General features: G+C 54.5%; 1 protein-coding gene across 1 annotated transcript in view; it reads left to right on the top strand.

The window, feature by feature from the left end:
- Positions 1-17: 17 nt before the first annotated feature.
- SLC9A1 (solute carrier family 9 member A1) overlaps positions 18-20,698 on the top strand; it is a 28,585-nt gene continuing 7,904 nt past the window's right edge. The window contains 1 exon segment of the mRNA XM_027661332.1: positions 18-354. Within this exon segment, the coding sequence (XP_027517133.1) occupies positions 18-354 (337 nt within the window).

The following is a 20,698-nucleotide window of genomic DNA, read 5'->3' as shown; positions in this document are numbered from 1 at the left end:
CCCCCGAGCCCGCCGCCATGGGCGCCGCGGCCCTGCGCGCCCTGCCCTGGGCGCTGCTGCTGCTGGGGCCGCTGCTGCCCAGGCAGGGCTTGCAGGCCAACCCCATGGTGACCTCCGAGCCCTCGCCGGGCCAGCCCGCCCCGCTGCCCGCCGGAGAGATCGGGGGCTTCACCCCCGCGCCCCCCGCGGCCCCCGAGGTGATCCACCCCCTCAAGGAGCAGCCGGCCAACGGCTCGGGAGAGGGGCACCACAAGCCCCGCAAAGCCTTCCCCGTGCTGGGCATCGACTACACGCACGTCCGCATCCCCTTCGAGATCTCCCTGTGGATCCTCCTGGCCTGCCTCATGAAGCTGGGTAGGTGGGCGGCGGCGTGGGGGGGGGGTCACGGGGAAGGCGGCTGGGGAGGGGCTCCCGGTATCATGGAGCAGGGCCTGGAGTGTCTGAAGGAGGGACACCCCCCCCGAGCATCACAGAGCGGGACCCCCCAGCCACATGGAACAGTCACGCCCCAGGTATCCCAAGGGGGGACCCCCCCGAGCATCCCAGGGTGGGACTCCCCAGCCAAATGGGACAGACATCCCCAAGCATCCCAAGGAGTGACCCCCTGAGCATCCCAAGGAGAGAGACCCCCTGAGCATCCCAGAGATGGCCACTCAAGCATTCCAGGGTAGGACCTCCCAGCTGAACAGGACAGACATCCCTGAGCATCCTAAGGAGTGACCCCTGTGAGCATCCCAAGGAGAGACCCTCCTGAGCATCTCAGGGTGTGACTACCGCAAACATCCCAGGGTAAATTCTCCTAAATGTCCTGTACACCCCATCCAGGCCTGCTGGGCTGGGGTGGGCACCCCTCTGCCCACGACCTTGGGTCTCTGCCCCGGGCCTGGCAGGCAGTGGCACCTCAGCCCCTCTGCTCCCACAGACTCGCTCATCTCCCTGCCCGGGAGCGGGGCTGAAGATGCTCCATGACCCCCGACCATCCCCTGCTTGGACCAGGGGATTGCTTTGACACTCAGGGCAGAAGCGTCCGGGTTGTTCTCTTCCTCTCTCAACCACAGACGCCTTTTGTAACCTTGGAGAAGTCACTTAAAAAACCTCCCGGTGCTTCAGCCTCCCCTTCCTCCCCCTCTGCAGCGAACCGGGGTGGGCAGCTGCCTCTCTGCTGCAAAGCGTCCGGAGGATTCCCGCATTAAGGATAACGGGCAGCAGGGCTGGAAAAAGTCACCTGCTCTTGGGAAAGCATCAGCCTGCCGGGGCGGGGGTGTTTGTTGTTGACAAAGTGTTTTCCAAACTTCTGGAGCTGGATCCATGCCAACCGAATCACCCCAAACCAGCGATGTGATGTAACTGCTCCGCACTCCTGGCAGTGCAGGGGCTGAGCTGGCCCCGGTCCTGTCAGTGCTGATAAAGCCAAGAGGGCAGGCGAAATGTTTGCCTGGAGCTGGTGAGGAGGGTGATTTGGTTTGTTTTTGTTGTTTTGGTTTTGTTTTTAAATTTTGCTCCTCAATTACCATCAGTGGTTTAATAACACTCAGGGCAGCTCTTGTGCTTACGGAGCACTTCAGTTTGCTGAGGGAAATCTTGCTTTGGGAGCTTTTTTAAGCTGATGCCTGATGTAAACTGTGCGCTGTCCTGGTCTGGAGGGGTCCAAGAGACCTCCAGGTGGTCAGATCCATATTCCTAAAAATATCCCATCCCCTTCCCAGCTTGGTGTGAGCGTGAGTAGGCAGGTAAATCCCCGTTTTCACAACCCCTCCTGGGTGTTATATTTTCGTGTAGGCGCAGGAGTGCAAACACTTCAGACCCGGAGGCTTGTCTGGGAGACAAGCAGTTGGGGCAGGGGGTTGGATCCATGGAGGTTTATCCCTTCCTGGCTTTGCCCAGGATGATTTTCAGGCGCGTTCAGCTGGAAGGTGCCTCTCCATGGGGGGGGATCGCAGCCGTGAAACCTCTTTCCCAGGGCTCTCCCAGCGCGTGTTAAGCGGGGCTGTTGCACTGCGCCTTTCAGCCCTCCTGCCTCGGAGAGCAAAGAGTGATGAAATCAGGAGTATCTGTGTGCGGAAGCTGGTGGAGAAAGGAGGGGCTAATGGCCTGCGGCCCTGCCTGCTCGGGGTGTGCGTTGGGAAACCGCCGCTGGAAAACACCAGAATGGGCAGCGGGAAGCGGCTCCCGGGGGGCGACCGTGGTGGGGGACACGGGGACATCCTCCCACGGGCACCCTCCGTCATCATCGGCCCCGGGGGAAGCTGTTCCTGCCGTCCTTGCCTGGAGTTGGGGCTGGTTTGTGCAGCAGGAAAAGTTATTTCTGTCGGCGAGTTCTTAGGTGTTAGGAATATTATGCAACTGTGCGCGTTTAAGGGGTGTATTTTAGGGGAGGCTGAAGGTCTGGCAGGGGTCCTTGGGGATGGAAGGTGCTCTGCAGAGCTCCAGGGATGCTGATTGTGCCAAAATCCACACCTTAGCTTACCTGCACCTCTGATAGGGGCTGTGGCAGCAGCGCAGTCCTGGGATGTCCTTTTCCTTGGCCTCCTCTCCGTGGTTTTGGTGGGGATAGCATTGCTTGTTCATGTTGTCTTGGCATGTAGTTCCCAGGTTGCTGGTACAGCTCCCTCCACTCGTGAGCTGCTGCTCCATGTCCAAATCCCAGCCTTGTCTGTCCCGCCTTGGATCACAGGATGTTGTTCAGGAGCAGCAAAACAGGCTTTTTTCCACACAGGAATAGCTCTTACACAACCTGCACTGCTGTGTAGTACAAACTGGGATGGCAGGATGAGCCACACACATCTCCAGGCTCCCCTGAACAGGACAGGGTTTGGAGCATCCAGTTTCCATGTAGGGGAGGAGGGGGCAGATAAGCAGAACAGGAATTTGCAGTGCTTCCTCCTTCCCCCCATCCTGCCAGCGTGAGTTTATTGGTGCATCAGGGTGACCCTGCAAAATTCTGAGGTGCCAGGGACAAACATCTTTGTTCTGAGAAGGGGAATTCCTTCTTAGGAATGCAATGTGGGCTGTGAGTGACAGCTGGGCACCTCCTGACTTCCCTTCCCCAGCTCTTGGGGCCTCTTTGCTGGGTTGGAACTGGTGATTGAGCCATGTGTTGCTACAAAATTGAGAGTCTTCAATGCTCTGAATGGCTTTGGGGTGTTATCCCCTGGCATAGTGCAGGGTGACCATGTTGAGGAGCTCGGAAGTGCTTACAGGGCTCTTCCCTGGGCCAGGAGATGCAACCTGACCCTTGTCCTGTTGCTCAGTTCCCCCTTGTTCCTCTTGACACTTTAGATGCATATTAAGGCTTAAATGCATACAGGTGTTGTCCCTTCCAGGTGATTTATCCTCTCTCCAGCAGCCCAAACTTTAGGTTTGTTTGGAGTCCGAGGTGTGAGTTTGAGCCCTTCCTCTCTTCATGTCATTTTTGTAAAGTGCCTCAGAGGATGTTGGTTCCTGGAGGGTTCCCCACTGGACAGGGGATGGAGGGACTTGTCACCCCAGCATGTCCTGCAGGCATGGGCTGTTCCTGCTTTGTTAATCCCAGCAGAGAAGAGGAAGGCTGGTGCTGGCTACTTTACTTAATAATCACGTGGTATTTTAAGACTGTGTAGGAGAAGAGGGGGTGAGGTGCAGCTACAACCGTGTGCAGACCACATCTGGTGATGACTTGACTTTGCCAGGAGAAACCTTTGTGGCTGAGGCTTGTTGTCTCAACCTGTTGCATTGCTGCAGGTCAGACCTCCATAAAACATCCGAAGCAGAAGCCCTCTGTGCCCTGTATCCAAGGTTTTGCAAGGATATTTTACGGGTTCCTTCACCCCATGCCCAAGGAGTGGTTGGGAAGGGCTGGGGGGTTCTTAGCACGAGGACCTGGTTTCCTGACTGAGGATTGACCTTTCAGCTCACGTGGCTCCTGGAGACATTCAGGGGAATTCAAGTTTGACTGTAAATACTTTTCTGTTTCAGGGGAAAGGGAAGGAGTGAGTCAGGAGTGTAAATAACAGATTGTGGGCAGCAGTCCCTTTGCTGGATGTGCTGGGGCCCAGCGGGCAGAGCTTCGTGGTGGGCCACCAGCTCTTACCCACCTTGGAGAAGAGTTGGGGCTACTGTGTCTCCAAAGCACATCTCAGGCCCTTCCTTCTAAAGCCAGAAAGCACAGCAGTCATATTCCATTGGCAGCTGCCTTCCATCCAGTCCTGTTTTCTGTCTGCAGGGCTGTCTGTCTGCACCAAATGACTTCCCAGCCTCCTTGGAGCATCAAAGGGTGTGATGGGCTGAGCTTGGCTGGAAAGTCACCTAAAATTTACATCTTGAGACCGAAGTTTGAAAGTTGGGTGGTGCCTCTACTTCTTTTCTCTGGGAGTCCATCTTCCGGACTGCAAGATGGAGAGAGACTTCAGTCCGGGGCCTTTAGTGACAGGATGAGGGGCAGGGGTTTTAAACTAGAAAAGGGAAGATTTAGATTAGTTATAAGAAAGAAATAATTTACTCTGAGGGTGGGGAGGCCCTGGCACAGGTTGCCCAGAGAAGCTGTGGCTGCCCCATCCCCAAGGCCAGGTTGGATGGGGCTTGGAGCAACCTGGACTAGTGGAAGGTGTCCCTGCCCATGGCAGGAGTGGGACTGGATGGTCTTTGAAGGTCCCTTCCAACCCAAACCATTCTGGGATTCTGTGACCCCGGGTGCCCACCAAGCCACTCTATCACTCCCCTCCACAGCAGGATGGGACGGGAGACCCTAGGATGGAAAAAAACCTCATGAGTCAAGGTAAAGGCAGTTTAATAAAGCAAAAGCAAAGGTCATGTGCAGAAACAAAGGGAAACAAAAGATTTATTCTCTACTTCCCATCAGCAGGCGATGTCCAGCCGCTTCCCAGGAAGTAGGGCTTCAGTACACACATAGTGGCTGCTCCGGAAGGCAAATGTCATAACAAATATCCACCCCACTTCCTCCTGTCTCTGGGCTTTTATGTGGTGTGGAGTATCCCTTTGGTCAGTTTGGGGCAGCTGTCCTGGCAGTCCCTCCCAGGATCATGCCCACCCCCGGCCTCCTGGTGAGGGGGGAATGTTGGAGGCAGCCTTGATGCTGCGAGCCCTGCTGAGCAGTAGCCAAAACACCGGGGTGTTATAAACCCCCTTCCAGCCACTGATACACAGCCCTGTGAGGGCAAAATGAACTCCAGCTCAGGCAGAGCCAGCACATGGGGACTCGATCTCCTGATTTCCTGCCTGTCCACGCCGGTGACTGCGTTGGAGGGTCCCTGCAGGGCACGACTTCCCAGCTGAGCTCCCCGGCTCGCTGATGCGCCAGACGTGCGCGCTGCCGGTTGGGTTTGGAGCCCGTAGCAATCACTGAGTCATTGCTCTCTCTCTTCTTCCCCCTTCGCAGCACTCGGCTCTGCCGTGTGTCTGGGGTGTTCCCTCTCCCTCCAGATCGTCTGACAGCTGCCAGCACCAACCAGAAACGTCCCCAGTGTGTGATTGTAGGGCTGGCGTAAAGCGAGCTGGGGACAGAGTCGGTGCTCAGCCCAGAGCCGTGGGCACGTGGGGACACGCTGCTGCTCTGGGGGTGACTTGGTGTCACATCTCAGCCCGCTGTACCAGCACAGCCCTGGTGCTCAGTGCAGTGGCACCAGTCGCCTTTGGCCAGTTCCAGCTGCCCCCCGTTGCTACTGGTGTCTGGGGAGGAACAAGATTAAGGAAGTTCCCGGTGCCTGCAGGCGGGTGATAGGGGCTGGGAAAAGAAGAGCAGAACACGATGGGTGCAAGTGGGGTGGTGGAGCCTCACGGAAGCTCAAGCCGTGGTGGGGTGGCTCCTGTGCACGGAGGAGAAGGGACACTTTTTAAATTGCCAGAGAAATGTTTTTGGAAGCTGGCAGCTGCTGGCAGGCAGCGGCATCTGGGTGCTAAAACACTTGGGTGCTTTTCAGAATGTTTTTAGCAGCCCACACCCGTCCTCTGAAACCAGGGCTTTTGGAGGGGCCACCCTGAGGTCTTACAGTTGAGGAACTTGAGGGGGTTTTTTTGGGTGAGGGATGATAAGCAGGGTAGGAAACCTGTTGTGGTGGTGGCACAGGATGTAGGAACCGGATCTTGAGGCCAGACACAGCAGAAACACCCCGGAGCAAAGCCACCAGCACGGGGACATCACTGTTGGTGCCACCTGCAAGGCTGGGAAAGGGGACAGCAAAGCAACATTCCAAGAAGTGCTTTGCCCCATGATGGAAATACATGTGTGTGTGTGTGTGTGTGTGACGTGGGATGAGCATGACAGGGGTTATCTGTGTCACCCTTCTGCCACCCCAGGGTTGGCTTCTCCTGGGAGCCAGGCAGGGCTGTGCTGGGCTGGCTTTGCTGGGCTGGCCATTGGCAAAGCAAGGCTGGTGGGAAGGGCTGTTCCAGCTGGATCCTGGGACTGGTTGATGTGGATTCCCTCGCTGAGCTGGAGGGAAATGTTTGTCTTAAAACCTGTCTTATCACATGTGTTGTCTGCAGATACCGTGGTGGTGTGTGGGCTGGGATCACCTCAGATGCTTCCCTGCTTGTCTTGGGGAGCTGGTGGCTGTTCCAGGGGAATTTGGGCTTGGTGAATAACTGTTCGGAAAGGATTTTGAAATACTGATGCAGCTGGTGCCACAGAAGTGTAAATTGTCATGATAATGAATTTAAACAGTCTCTTCCAATGCAGACTTGTTGCATTCCTACTTCCTTATTGGGGAATGATCCAAACACATGCTCTGGCTCCCTTTCTCCCTGCTTTACCATCTCACAAAGAACAGCCATGGCATTTATTCTTTCCTCCCTGCTCTGCCCGTTGCTGGTGTTTGAGTTAAAAAACATCCAAACTGTTCCCTTCATGGATCTGAGAAAAACATTAGTTTAATTAGGGCTGGAAGACTGAAAGGTTCCTGCTGTGAAATACGGGGATGGTGATGGAGTGGGAAAAGCAGAACAGGTCTGTAATCACAGCCCATTCCTCCCTGGTGAGCCCTAATGTCCATTAAGACAGGATTACACTCCCTTTGCAGCCATGGCCTTGCTCTCTGCAGGGACTCTGTTGCCTGTGGCAGCTTCTGGACCTCGAGACCCTCAGGAACTGAAGCTTTTGTTTCATCCCATTTATCTTACTGGAGACCTGATGCCAGGGGTCAGGGATGGGCTGGCTTCCCACACAGGCTGCAGGTGGAATTTGGGATCTGGGTGTCGCCTTGAGAGTCCTGTGGCAGCCGGAGCCCAGCTTGGTGCTGACCCGGCTTTCAGGGAGATGCCATGAAGTTCCCCCTCCCCTGAGACCTCCAGGAGACCTGGGGTGGTTTGTGGGGTAAGAGCAGAATGTGCCAGTATTTGGCCCGTTTGGTTCCTGTCCTCCCTCCCAAATTGTCCAGGTACCCAAGCACAATACCCAGAGGTGCTGGAGTTCCCTTGGGAATTAATGTGGTGAAGAACAAGTCTTTTGTCTGCAATTAATGTAGCTAATGAGAGTCCTTTGAGGTTTGAGAATTACACATGGGGGAAGGGGAAACCAAGTGGTGGTGGAGGGCAGAGAGTCCTTCTTTGGGTGACAATGATCCTGTGGCACTGAGGGACTGCAGCCCCTCTTCTGCAGAATAGAGACAGACATCTCTGTAGCACTTGTATAAACCAGACACTCATTAGGCTTGCAAATAAATACTTCATTAACATGATCCTTTCCCCTTTCCCTCCTGCAAGTCTTGGATTTTGGCCATAGGCTGCAGAGGTGATGGGGACTGTAGAGCCTTGTCCCAGGGTCGTGCAAGAGTTGATCCTTTGGTGGAGCATCATTGGAGCTGTGGGTACCAGCAGAGGAAAAGCAGTAACAAGGATGAATTACTGCAGCTGGCTTGTAAACATTTGATTTCTTTTATTTTTTTTCTTCTCTTTTGCATCCCCAAGGCCTAATTTGTTCAAATAAAAACCGAAATCCTCATGGAATACTCTGTGAAAACACAGCCTTGTGGAGCAGAGCCGGAGCTGGGTAGCACCTCATCCCCACTCTGGCTTTGCTGGGCTGCCTGGCTCATCAGCAGTTCCTTCTCCCCTGTTTGGGGCTCAAAGCTGCTGGTGTAGGTTCGATAACATCCTCAGTGTTTTGAAATTAGGGCCAGGCGACTTCAAAGGGAAACAGCAGAGGAGCAGGGGGTGGTTTGAGTTGAACCAAGTCCTGGTGGTTAATCCTCTCACTTCACGGTGCTGGCTGATGCACCTCCTTAGGCAAGTGTGCCATCACCACCTATTCTGCATGGTGCTTGAGATCTCACTTATCTCTCTGATTTTCCAACACCTTCCAGCTGTGTGTTAATTGAGAGATGGCTGTCTTGTCACGTTTTCTTCTTCTGCTCCTTCCTCGGGCAGGAGAACACGTGTGTTTCTGCTTGGGAAGGAAGAAATGAAATTAAAAGCTCTGCAGACGGGCGTGCACACACTTGTTGCTGTGCATTTGTCAGAAAAGGCAAGATCAAAGATGGAGCCTTGCTTGGAGCGGAGCAGTGGGTATAAATCTGGTGGTGTGTCACCTTTTTGTGGTACAGAAATTTGGTGGCACATCACCCCATGGCTTCAGGTTCCTTCCCAGGAGAGCTGTGTGATTAGGGCAGGACTGACCAAAGGCTCCTTTGAGGTTGGGGTGATGTTGTGAGCGGAAAGTTGGAGAATACAAAGTCTTTTTTGTAATCAGAGGAGAACACCTGTGTTTCCTTGGGTTTCCCAGGAGTGACTCATAAACATCACACCATCCATGGGCTTTGTCTCCAGAAAGTCGCAATACAATCAACCTCGAGGGACACCACTTAAATTCCATTTAACAGAGGGTGCTGCTGGGGAAATAATTCTCCTCTCTTCATCAGGCCTGCAAGACACACATTTGCAGAGGCAGACACTCTTTGGCAGTGGTTTTTTTTTCCAGTGCCTGGAATTATTCTGCATTCTGGAGTCACGACATGCTAAATCCTAATGACGGATTTGGAGACAAGGCGGTTTCCCACCCCACTGCTGGAGATTTAACAGCAGACATGCCAGATTTAAGCACAGATTTAAGCACACAGAGGCATTTAAAGAGAAGAGCTGGTGCATCTAGCCCCGTGAGTGCCTCAGTTTCCCTTGGGAATGCTTTTCCCACAGCAGCCTTGGTCCCTGGGGGTGTGTTTTGCAGGGTACAGCTCCTCTCCTGTCTGAATTGCTGCGTGGCGGGGAGAGCATCTGCTCCCAGGAGCTTGGCTGGGTGTGAAATAGCATCCTGGCTGGGAACAGTGCTGGAAGGCTGGAATGGTGTCTGACAGGGAAGGCTCTCCAGCCCCTGGGGTCTCTCACCAGGGTGGGATCTCTATGTGCTGGCAGCTCCTGACGAAAGCTGGGGAAGAGGTGACGGTGGCCGAGTGCTCAGTTGGCTCTGGAGTCACCACTGGCGTGTGCTGAGAGTGGTGTCACTTTGTCTGGGCTTCCAAAGCCCGGTAGTAATCAGTGCTAATTGCAATTACCTCCTCCCTCCTGTCCGAGTGGAGACCAACAGGTTGTTTCCTGAAAAGCTTTTGTTTGTCTTTCCTGCCCGTGTTCCTGGTAGGAAATCTGCCCTTCCTGGGAAAGGCTGATTGGCATCACTCTGCCTGGGGAGTTTGTCCATGGTCACCTCGTGCTGGCTCAGTTTTAACCCTCCCCAAGGCTTCCAGGGCCAGCAGGAACTGGGAATTAAAAGCTGTGCCATGTGGTTGAGGGCAAGGAGCTGGGAGAGCGACTGGAGCCTTGTTTTGGGTGACCAGGTGCTGTCTCTTCACATCAGCTTGAGTCCCTTCTGCTCCAGAGCATTCACCACCTGCATCAAACAGTGTGAAGGTTCCCTTTGCACCATGCAGATGTTAACTGGGAGGATTTTGTTCTAGAAATCCCCCGGCACTGACCCCTCCTAACCCAGCTATTCGTGGCATCCAGCGCCTTGCGGCAGCTGAGGGAATCTGAGAAGAGTGTGGCTGGTGAGAGTGAGTTATGTTTAGCTGCTGGTCCCTTTCCCTGGGGCTGGAGAAGTTTTTCTAGACCTTAAACCTCCCCAAAATGCTCAAGTCCAGCTGCTGTCACTGTTCTGATAGTTGTGAAGGATATGAACCTGGATGAGCATGCTGTTGCCCTAAAGAAGACTCAGTTTTCCAGGGTAAATGAGCTGTACCAGGAAGATTCCAGCCTTACAGGCTTGGCTGTGGGATTCACCCATCCAGGGTTGGTGGGAAAAAGTCAAAATGAGTCTTGGAGCAGCAGCAGCAGAAATCTGGGTGGCAGTTTGTCCCTGTGTGCCTCTGTGCCTGCGTGCCCAGCTCCTGCTGGGTGAGTGCCATGTGTTGGTAAAGATTCATGCGGTTCCACCCTAGAAAAGCTGTGTGTGGAGCTTGCCTGGAGGCTCTGAACAGGTTTGGTGATCTCAGGCTGTGGTTTGGGAGTGGCTCTGTAACGTGCCCGTTAGAGGAATGTAGTCAGGAAGGGATCGGGGTTACCGGAGCACCCAGAGTCACTGGAGGTTTGGGCATGTAGTGCCAAACCCTGACTTGTTTGTCAAAGCTCAGAGGAGAACTTTGGGTTTGACAGCATCTTGTCATGGGACAGCCCTGGAACTGCAGAGAGGTGGAGGAGAGCTTTGAAGCCTCCCAAGCCATCACTGCTCCAGCAGCATCTCCAGCTGACTGTATGTTTCTCTCCCTGCTTGAAGTGCTGTAGCCATGGGGTGACAGTCCAAGGCACCCTGAGCCTCTCAGTCTTTACCAGCAATTAGGTCTTTCTTAATATCTGCTTTTCTTGCAGAGTGTCCTTGGCTTTCCTTCTGGTGTGAAGGAGAAACATTATCTAAACACAGGGCTGGAAATTGGGAGCTGCTGGGTTCTCAGGCCAGCTCTCACACCATTCACTTGGGGACTTGGGCAAGTCCATTTAATGCCCTTTGTCTCTCATTTCCTTTTTACAGCTGGGAGGAAATTAATACCAGCCCTGTAAAAGACTCCCAATTGATCTGTTAATTTCTTGTGAGTGCTTAGGAGATAAAATGAGGGTGACACGCTCTTGCTGCCTCGGTTCTCCCTGCTCTCAAAAATAAATAAAGTGTTTCTCCTAAAGGCCTCTGTCCATGGATTGCTGTTATGGTTGTGTATGGACACCTTTTCCTCCCAGGAGGCTGGTGCTGCCTTCCCTGTCCTCCCTGGAATGTTCACCAGCACGTTCTCATCCCAGCCAAGGTGCCATTGGGCAAGCAACAGGCTGTGATCCATCCCAGCCTGGTCAGAGGGGATATCCATCCCAAAATTTTGGCCCTGTGATGATCACTGCTGGCACCCTGAGCCCTTGGGGACATTGCCCTGCGTGGATGCTCCCTGTGAGATTCCAGGGAATGCCTGCTGTGCTGCAGCACGGAGCCACACAATTGTCCTGGTGAGAAGTAGGCCGTGGGAAAAATGGACTTTTAGGGCTTACCTGAATCAGGTATGGATGAGTCATGGAAGCAGGATCACTCCTGCCCTGCCTGCAAGGGCAGTGACAGCCGGGCACTTCTCGGCCTGTTTAGGCAGTTTTTCTGGACATGGCTCTCCCCTGAATGTGGCTCTTGCAGTAGATGCCCCCTCTCTGTGGGGAGGTGCTGGCTGGCCTGGAACTGTTCCTAAAACTAAGCCTAACCCTAACCTAAGCCTAAAGGAAGTGAAAGCCCAAGTTGGAGCAGTGCAGACAAAGCAGGATGAGTCCCTTTCCCACTAATAGACGCCAGTGCCGCAATTAGAGTTTGCTGCAAACTGCTCCACACAGCACAGTGGAGCCAACTGGTTGGTTTGGGTTGATCTTAATTAATTAGTGTATCTTTTAGAGTCAGAAGGGGGAGAATTAGGAGCACTCAGGCTGTCTGTGGCTCGCCTGGCTGACCAGACCTTCTGGGTCAGGGCGGTGAGGTTTAATTGGGAGGAATCGCCGCCGGCTCTTTGGCGCTTGTCTGTGAAGCTGCAGGCTCAGCACACGGAGGTTTGCTGTCTGGTTTGCAGGGAAGGCCTGGTCCTTAGGTCATGCAAAGGGCTTGGTGGGCTTCCCTCAGCTATCCCAGGATGTTTGGGAAGAGAGGTGGGCATAGCCCCTTTGAACGGGAAGTAGCCAAGTGGGAAAAACAAATGAAGGAGCTTTGTGCCGGAGGGGCGAGTGGGTGCCGAGCCTGGATCGTGGCCAAGGGAGAGATCTCTGTGTTATCATTGAGTTCTCTGTGTAAACAGCTTATTCCTAAGTGTACACAGCGGGCTCTGGCAGGGGGGCCGCCCATCCTGGCAGGCTGATATCCAGGGTGCCTGCGGATGATTCACAGCTCTCCGGGATCGCTGCATCCCCCTCCCGCTCTGCAGCACTGCAGCGCTGCCGTCGGGGTCCCACCACACCTGCGTCCCGCTTGACTGTGGTGCAGCACCCTCCTCCCCTCCCCTGCGACCTTCCAGGGGTACTCTGGGTGGGAAAAATGAGGTTTACCTTTCCAAGGGGAGCGTGTTGCTCCCGGGAGGGTGTCAGGGCAGGTAGGGAGCCAGGCTCATCTGCATGCGGCTCCTGACTCCGGCTGCTGCAGGATGCAGTGACGCCTTTGGTCGTGTTCCCCAGGCTGCTCATCTTTTTGGGGACCTTTCTGCGTCTCTCTGGATCAAGCCCTACAGAAAACCCAACAACCTCCCAGCTTCCTGGTAGTGCCATCACCATCCTTGGGTATTCCCATGGCTGGGAGGGGGCTGCTTCCTCAGGGTGTGAAGTTTGGCACTCCCTGCATCCCTCTGGAATCTGGCAGTGCCTGCTGCGGCTGGTATGGGATTAGAGGCACATTCCTACGTGGTGTTGCTGCAGGCACTGAGTTACCAGAAGAGGCTTTGCCCTTGCCCTACCTGGCTGCTGCTGCCTGTGCCAGGGCTCGGCTCCTCGTCCTCTGTGTGCCCAGCTGTGCTGTGCCAATGGCTGGTGCAGGGGAGAGGGATCTGTACCCCCTGCTCACCCTTCCCTCCATGCCCTGCCATAATGGCTGTTAAACCAGCACACCAGACCCATCCCCATGGCCACCATTCCCCACAGCCTCGCAGCTAAAATGCTTGAAATGGCTCTAAAGAGCTGCTCTCCAAAAGGCTCCAGGCATGAGACAGCCCATCCTCGTCCCCTGGACCAGCTCTGAACTGTACTTGGCACGTTGACCTTGCAGGGAGCCACACCAGCATCGCTCCTGCTGGTGCCCTGGCATCCATCCCATGTGTGCAGGGAGCATGGGAAGCTCTCAGCATCCAGGGGGAAGGCTCTGGCTGCAACTTTTTCTGTGTTTATCCTGTTAGGGGGTGTGGGCTTTGCTCCCCAGAGGTCCCCAGGGGACAGTGAGATTTGGGAAAGGCACGACTGCTCCCTCCAGCTGCCTTGGGATGCAGGGTGGCTACACTTGTCTCCCCTTCCATTGGAGGATTTATTTGGGGCCTACCAGTGGGAACTGCCTGTGAACTGCTGCTGCAGGAGGATGGTGGCACCAGGAAACTGTCAGACATCAGAGCCCTGCTGCATCCCCTGCCAGCCCCTCCTGACAAGAGAGTCACAGAATCATGGAATATGCTGAGTTGGAAGGGACCCACAGGGATCACTGAGTCCAGCTCTTAGCCCTGCACAGAACCATCCCCAAGTCACACCATGTGCCTGCAACTGTTGCCCAAACACTCCTTGAGCTCTGTCAGGGTTGGTGCTGTGACCACTACCCTGAGGACCCTGTTCCAGTGCCCAGCCACCCTCTGGGTGAAGAACCTTTTCCTAATATCCAACCTAAACCCTTTGTCACAAATCCTCACAAGGTCTGCGAGGTGCGGGTTCTGGGTTGTGGCTCCCTGGCTGAGCTGCAGCAAGGCTGGTACCTGTCAGTGTCTGCTTTTTGTTCTGTGGCTTTTGAGTCACTCCAGGGCTGGCCCGATGCTATCAAGTCTGTTCTTGTGCAAAGCAGGCAGGGTGCAGCCAGGTCACCTTCTCCCACACGTAGGCGTTGGGGCTGGATACAGGATCGAGGGAGCTGCAGGCTGTACCAGGCAGCTCTTGGGCTCCTATCACTGGAAACTCTTTCCATTTGCCCTCGGGGTGTTTGCATTATGGAGAAAGAGAGGGAAAACAAGGGGCAGTTCAGTGGCTTCGAGGTGGGGCCCAGTTGTTTGAGCAAGGTCTGTAGGTAAGGGGGTGGTAATGTCACACCAAGAGAAAATAAAGCAGTCCCTTTGTCACTAGCAACGGGTCCTAATGGTTATTGACTGTGACAACATGACTTTTGGGGGTGTTGTGTGCAATCCAGCTCTGGGAGCTGGTTGGGATCACAGCCAGGCTGTGCTGGGCACCTTGGGTGGGCAAACCCTGCAGGGACCCAGCCCAGGCGAAACCCAAGACTTCATTCTCCTCCCCACCTGCACCCCATGTGGATGTAGTCCATCCTCACATCTGGAGATGTCTGGAAGCTGCAGGGCAGTGCTGGATGCTCGAGGATTTTACCCCCAATCCTGGTTACAGCCCCTGCCCACCCGTGGCAGGAGTGATCCCCAAAATTAGGACCGGATGTTTTGCTTTTCCCTTCTCTCCCTGTGCTTGCAAGCTGAGCTCACAGAGAGATTTGGGGGGAGGATGGCTCTGTGGCCCCTGTGTGGTATCTGCATTAACTCAGTGAGTCACAAAAAGCAGCATAAATTAATTACCTTCCTGGTTCTTGGCTTTTCTTTGTAATTAGCGACAAGAAAATAATGAGGCTTGAATGAAACATTTGGTTTGTTCTGGAGGAAATTGTTTTGCTTAGAAGCACTTTCTGTACCTATATCTTTAAACAAAAAACAAGAAGTCAACTTCTCACCAGGAAATGTCATTTTGGGGTGGAAAATCAACGCTTTTCCGTTCTGAACATTGAAGCCACTGGGTGCTTCTCTTACAGATTGCCCAAACCGACCCAAATTGCTGAAACCAGCCCAAAAAGAGCTGCAGGAGAGCAGCGGGGGGGGGGGATGTGGACCTGCATTAAACCCCTGCCTGCTCCCTGATGGGGCAGGAGAGGGTTTGGCAAAGCCGAAGGTGCGTCACGGCCCCGCACCTGCGGTCCCAGCGGGACAGCTCCTGGAGTGATCCACGTTGGAGCTCCGTGGGGCTGGAGGTTCAGGGCGTGTGGTGACGTTGTGAGACGCAGGGGGTGTAATTTAAGTATCGTGGTTTTACCACCTCCCCTTGCAGGGTGACACGAGAGCCGTGGCCTCGCTCTATTTATAGGTGTAAATCAGCAGCTATTTTAATTCCTTTCGAGCAAGTTCAATTTTCATCCCCTTCCCTCGAGGCTTCCCTGCTACGTCTTCTGCTGCTGGTGCTGGGAGCACGCAGCTCTCTCTGTGCCCTTCCCAGGCTCCTCACTCCCTGTCTTTGCAGGGAGTCACTGGATCCAGCTCCACTTTCCAAGGGAGATGCACAGCGGGGCTGAAACACTCCCAGTGAGACATCCCATGAGGGCTGTGCTGGAGGCCACCAGCCAGCAGCAAAGCCTGGCTGATCTTTGGGCAATTGATGGTCAGGCAAGGGAAGAGAGAAATCCAGCAGGTTTTTTTCGTGAGGAAAAGGGATAAATGGGAAGAAGCTGCAGCCAAACTCTGGGAGCCTGAGATGGGTTTTCCCCTGGGAGCCAGTTGCAAAATGCTCTGTTCTTTCATTACTATCCTCACAGGGCTTTAGCCCTGCTGGGGGCTTATTCCCACATCCTTGACCCTCCACCACCCAAAACCAACCATCTCTCCTTCCTGCTCTGCTGCTTCTTCTACCTGGAGAAAGAAGGGGATGCTCCTGAGTAATGGCTTTGTGGATGAAGAGTCCCCGTGGCTGGGGACACATCAGTGATTTTGGGGTTCAGCCAGCAAAGTATCGACATGTGGGGGCTCTCCATGGTCCCCATGTGACACAGGAATCTGGGATGGTGTCCATACCTGCCTGCATCCCTCCCCACTGGGATTGCTGATTGACCCAGGGCTGCTGCCTCTCTGTAGGGCCCACCCAGCCAGGTGTCCTAAAGGGTTAAAGTGGCCTTTGGAGTGGCCCTGGTGCTGCTCAGACACGTGTGTCTCCTCCAGCCCTGCTCTCTGCAGTGTCCTTCAGAAGGGCAGCCCTTCTGAGCATGCCTGCTCCCCCTCACCGCCTCCTTCCCAGACCCTGTGCCTTCTCCCAGGGCTTTTCCAGCTCTGCGGCCACTCACTCCCACCCTGCACCCCAAAAAATCACCCATGGGTCCCCAGCGAGCCTCACCCGAGGGTCTTCACCACCCCCTCACCCAGACTGACCCCTCATCTACCTCCTTCCAGAGAAAAATCATCCAGGAGGGTGGGAGAGCTGCCTAACCCTGGTTAATGATTGTGTAATTCCTCTTGTCTGCTGGAGCCCGCAGCTGCTCCAGTAAACTTGGGAAGCCTGGGAGGACAGGGTGTTTTTGTAACCATTCTCATTTTCATGCCTCTTCTTAGCTAACAGGCATCATCCTGGAAGCATCCTGGCTTTCCCAAAACAATCTTCCCATGCGTGGGTGCTTGGGAAGCCGGGATGAAGCCACGGGAGCATCCGGCTTAACCGTGAACGTGCCGAGCCCTTCCAGCCACTCCATGTGCTCCCTTCCCTCCTTCTCCCCCTCTGTACCCGGCTCCAACTTGAAACACCAACCAAGTGGGTTTTCTTCCCTCCCTCCTCCTTCATATTTCTTTTCCTCCTGTGAAAGGAGGGGACGTTAATCCCACCCTAATTCAACCTGCAGGAGGATGTGATGGCTCGTGCCAACCCCAGCTGCAGGGACTGGCTCACAGGGACAACCCCCTTGTCCCCAGGGCTGGCACAGTGTCTCCTGGTGCAGGCAGGCATATATATTTTTTTTATTTTCTTTTCTTTTGTGGCCTCTGAACACCAGCATTTTTCAGGGCCATGGGAATTGCAGAGCCTCTTACAGCTCTGACTCCAGGAATGTCCCCATGGTGAGAGCTGGAATGGGAGATGTCAACATCTCCCTGACCTGGCCTGGATCAGGGAAGTGCGTGAAGGCTTTACCTCCTTTCCTGCATGAAAAGTGTTTGATTAAAGTGTTCTTCTAATGTTCTTTCCGCACTGCTTTGAGGGAGGTCTTTAAAATCAGGGGAGGGAGCGCTGCCAGAGCTCTGACTAAGCCTGACCTTGGATCCTGTGCCATATGGAGCTGTACTGCAGCGGCCGGGGTGCTGGGAAGCTGCAAATCGTTCCCTTCTGGCCTTGGGAGAGGGTTCCCAAATGTCTGTGAGCAGCTCAGGGCGTGGAGGTCACCTCAGCTTCAGCTGCAGGGTGAGAAGCGTGTGGGACCTGGCTGGTTCTGACATCCCCAGGGCGGGAATGCTGGGTCTGGGTTGGGTGCCATCACCCTTCCCTCCCTATCCCTTCCCTCCACATCCCTCCCGGGCTCTTCCTGCCCCGGGCTGAGGATGGAATCAGATCAGATCAGGGTGGGTTTGGAGTCATTAGGGCAGAGAGGGAGCAGACACTGCTGGATGGAGCTTATATAACCCCAGGCACAGCATCAGGCCCCTGCCAGGGCTGCAGTAACCCAGATACAGCCCAGGAAGGAAAAAAACTACTCGTGGGGCACAGTCTCTCCCTGGCTGGTTGCTCAGGAGTAAATATTTACGTGGCACTGCATCCGCCAGCAGCCGGAGCCTTGGGAAAAGCAGCCCAGCTCCCCCTTGGAGGGATGGGGATGAACTTTTAGCAGCTGAAATGGGAGCCCTCGTGTTGGAGAAGTTGGTGGGGGCAAATTCCTGATGTTGCCATCGATTCCTTGGGCAGGAATGGCCCCGTGTGAATCTGCTGATCCCAACATAAAGACAAGAAACGTTCAGGAGCTGCAGCGCCAGCACTGCCTTGCGACAGCTTTCCTTGCCCCAAAATCTCTTTCAGTTGAAGGATGGGTGTTTCCTCCAGTCCTTCAAGTGTTTAGACTGTGGTTAAAACTGGAATTCCAGTCCCATCTCCTTTCTGCCCTAACCCAAGGAATTGCTGACCACCAGCAATCCCCGTGTTCCCTTGCTGGGCACGTGGAAGCCGGGGTGCGTGATGTGGGCAAGGAGCTGTTTTAATAGGATCTATTAACTCCTGGATTTCCTTTTCCTTGTTTGCTCAAGCTCTCGGGGTTGGTGTTGACTCAACTGGTCTCTCTTTTAATAGTTTCGGTGCTGTTTGATGCTGTTCACAGGGGAGCTGCTTCCATGGAGTTTGTTTTCCAAAGAAAGAAACTTGAGTGACTGTGCGTGCCCCAAGCTGGGGATTTGGGGGTCAGGTGTTGCTCTCAGGGAAATGAGGTCTCAAGGGGAATTCCCTGCTGGTAGGATGCAGGAAAACTACTTGAAATACAGTGGGTGCTTCTTCATGGGTGAAGCTGCTCCGTGTGCTCGCCTGTGCATCCCTGTTCATCCTCCAAATGTGGATGTGCCAGGGACCAGCTGCCTCATCCCCTCAGCTCCCCACCACTTGTTTATTCAGGCTGTGCTGGCAGCAGCGTGCCAGGAGTCTCGTACGCCTGGTGTGGGCACTGCCTCCCCATTCCTGCTCCTCAGTCCTCAGGGAAGCACATCCCACACAGCCCTGCCAGCTGGGGGGACCTCTCAGATGCCAGTTCCTGCCCTTCTGTGGAAAGAACCACTTGCTGCTTAACAAAGGAACCTGAAGGAGCAGTGGGGTCTGGCTGTGCCCTCCTGCCCCGTGGTGGAGGATTTACAGACCCCACTGCAGCAGAAATCCCACTTTGGGGCAGGGGCACCACATTTGGGAACAGGAGGGTGGCACCAGTAGGTTCAGGTGAACAGCAACTAATCTTTACCAAATCAGCCAGAAACAGGAACCTGAAGGGTATTAAGCATTATTATTATTATTGTTGTTGTTATTGTTATTATTGTTATTATTATTCTAGTTATTACCAAGGCTTATTCCCCTTCCTGCTGCCCCCGGGTGTGCCCATGGCTGGCCATCCTCATCACCCAGCATCCTGCTGCAGCCTTCCTCATCCTGCCACAGCCTTCCTCATCCCCCAGGAGGGAAATTCAGGCACAGAGCTGGGATCAAACCAGTTCACCCCTGCCTGGCATCATCCCCACAGCGAGGGGTTTTCTTCCCACTAGTCACTCCCACCCCAAAGCGGGATGCTGGAACACTCAGAGCAGGATCCCAGCAGGATCCCACCAACAGATTGGTCCAGATGAGCTCTGGAGCGCTCTAAAAATACTAAAACAGAGAAAGCAGGGAGCAAAAAATGGCTGAGATTCAGTGAAATCAAAGGCATAATTAAAATGCAGCCCGTGTGAGTGTATTTTTAGGACCCTACAAAAAGGCTCTAAACCATTGAATTCCCATCAGCACACGAATGTTCCAGTTTAATGGAATCCTGGGGCCTGTGGGGAAAGAAGTGAGAGATGCTTAATTGTCAGTGTTTGTGTTTTATTCATGATTGAACATACTTACCAAGCAAAAACTGGTTTGCTGTGGGCTTCTCACTGCTTGTGTGGCTTTAAGCCTTATTCCAGCCAGCAATTGCCCAGCGTGCTGGAAGGGTCGGTTGTTCCTGGTGTTTGCATGAGCTGTGCATGGAAAAGGGATTATTGCCTCCCCTCCCATGGGGAGCACCCTGCCAGGGCTGCCTTGGGGTGCTCAGTGCTTGTGTGGGCTCCAGGGGATCCGAGACAGAGGAAAACCCTGTGGGGGTGAATCGGGAACTGCATCCAGGCTGAGAAGTCCCTGAACGCGGGTGGCTGGATTTTGGGAGAGCTCTGGGAGAAAGTCTGGATGTTCCCATCTCCTCCTGGCCTCCCCTCATACCTGAACCTGAAGCCACTGAGCATTTGCTGGTGCTGCTGTGGCAAAGCCAAGGTAGAAACCAGGCTCCTTCCCACATCGCTCCGGCACCAGGGACCCATTGGAGCAGCCGGAATGGTGCGGCCAGACCTGCACGGAGCCTCGGGCATGATGAACCCTCTGGGCTCACCCACCCTGTGCCTGCAGCTCAGGTGGCAATCTGGGATTTAATCCTGCCCCCGTGGCTGTGGCTGGGAGCTGATTCCCTGCCCGTCCTTAGGGAGGGATTGTGGAAGTGACACCTTTTCCCATCGGAGCCGGATTGATGCGGCGCCTTCCCCCGTCGACTGAGCAGGTGGAGGAGGGATGAGCCGGCCCCGTGGCGCAGATGTGGTCCCTGCAGGCTCAGGGAGGGGGCTCGGGGGGGGGCTCTGGATCGTCAGTGGGATCGTGACTCGTTATGGAATGGGATTTAATGTGTTGTGAAATGATGTGCAGATGGCACAGCCGCCCGGCCGGAAGGAACGCAGGAACACGGGATGCCAAGGCAGGGTTCCTTATTTTAAGCTGCTTCCCTTGCCAGGGAACAAATATGCCTCGCTTCAAAATAATAATTATAAAGCCTGGGAGAAGATCCAGGGAACCCAAAATCCTTCTGTGGGTATCGGTGTGTTGGCAGATGCCTGGCTGGGGGGTGTTTGGTGGGGGAATATCATCCCAGCAGGTCATGGCTGGCTCAGAGACCAGCATTTGGGGTCATGCTGTGATTAGAAAAGGGGAAAACATGTTCCCTGTTACCGTGCACCTCAAGGATTCATCCTGTCCCTGCTGCAACCAGGCATGTGAAACCTTCCTGCTGGCTCCTGAAGCTGCAGGAAGGCAA

The sequence above is a fragment of the Corapipo altera genome, unplaced genomic scaffold, assembly GCF_003945725.1.
Source record: "Corapipo altera isolate COAL_440 unplaced genomic scaffold, ASM394572v1 201, whole genome shotgun sequence".
NCBI lineage: Eukaryota > Metazoa > Chordata > Aves > Passeriformes > Pipridae > Corapipo > Corapipo altera.
This window is presented reverse-complemented; position numbering and strand designations above follow the sequence as displayed.